Raw genomic sequence first — 698 nt, 5'->3', positions numbered from 1 at the left:
CCCCGCCCCCCCCCGCCAGCTCCTGGGCTTGTCTGTGCCCTCTGAATCTGGAGCTGGCGCGACTTGGCTCAGCACCCGGGCAGTCGCCCCGCTGCTGCCCGCTGCCACCGACCCCACGGGCCTCGTTCTTCGCAAGCCAGGGCGGGTGCTGATGCTGAGCGAGACCCTGCGAGAGAGCCCTCGCCATGGCGCAGCGTACGAAAAAGCATTAGCGCTGGCGGGGGCACGTGCACCCCAGAGATGCTGCAGAGGACCCCAAATCCCCTGATCCAGGGGGGGCTGAAGGTGCTCGGCACCTGGCTGGTGGGTGCCAGCGCGGGGAGCAGCCCAAGGAGCCCCAGTTGGCGGGTGCACTGCTGTGCCCCTTCCCCAGGGAAAGGGCTGAGGGTGGGCGGAGGAGTATTTCCCTGTCAGAAGGGGAAACTGAGGCACAAGTGCAGCAGGGCTGCTGCTGAGAGCGAGGCTTGCTCCCCAGAAAATTGCACCCCCACCCCCCAAGGCAGGATGAGGACCATGGTGTCCTGAGCGGTGAAGGGCACAGGCACCCTGTGTGGGGAGGGACCCTGTGCTGTCTGCGAACCGCAGCTGGACACGCGCGGGTGCCCTGAGATGCACAGGTTTGATGCAGGGATGTGAGAAAGCATCTTCTCCCCAGTGGGGGGAATTGCGCTTGGGAGGGGTGCTTCTCCCGGGGGGGG

The 698-nt window shown here is 66.8% G+C and overlaps 1 protein-coding gene across 1 annotated transcript in view; it reads right to left on the bottom strand.

Annotated features, from left to right (window-relative positions):
- The window catches only part of TSC22D3 (TSC22 domain family member 3), a 2,247-nt gene extending 2,060 nt beyond the window's left edge, over window positions 1-187 (bottom strand). Inside the window, exon 1 of the mRNA XM_035901749.1 lies at window positions 76-187. Coding sequence (XP_035757642.1) covers window positions 76-187 — 112 coding nt within the window. The remainder of the gene's footprint in view (window positions 1-75) is intronic.
- Window positions 188-698: the final 511 nt, after the last annotated feature.

Source organism: Egretta garzetta, unplaced genomic scaffold, assembly GCF_000687185.1.
Source record: "Egretta garzetta isolate BGI_Z169 unplaced genomic scaffold, ASM68718v1 scaffold849, whole genome shotgun sequence".
In the NCBI taxonomy this organism is placed as follows: domain Eukaryota; kingdom Metazoa; phylum Chordata; class Aves; order Pelecaniformes; family Ardeidae; genus Egretta; species Egretta garzetta.
This window is presented reverse-complemented; position numbering and strand designations above follow the sequence as displayed.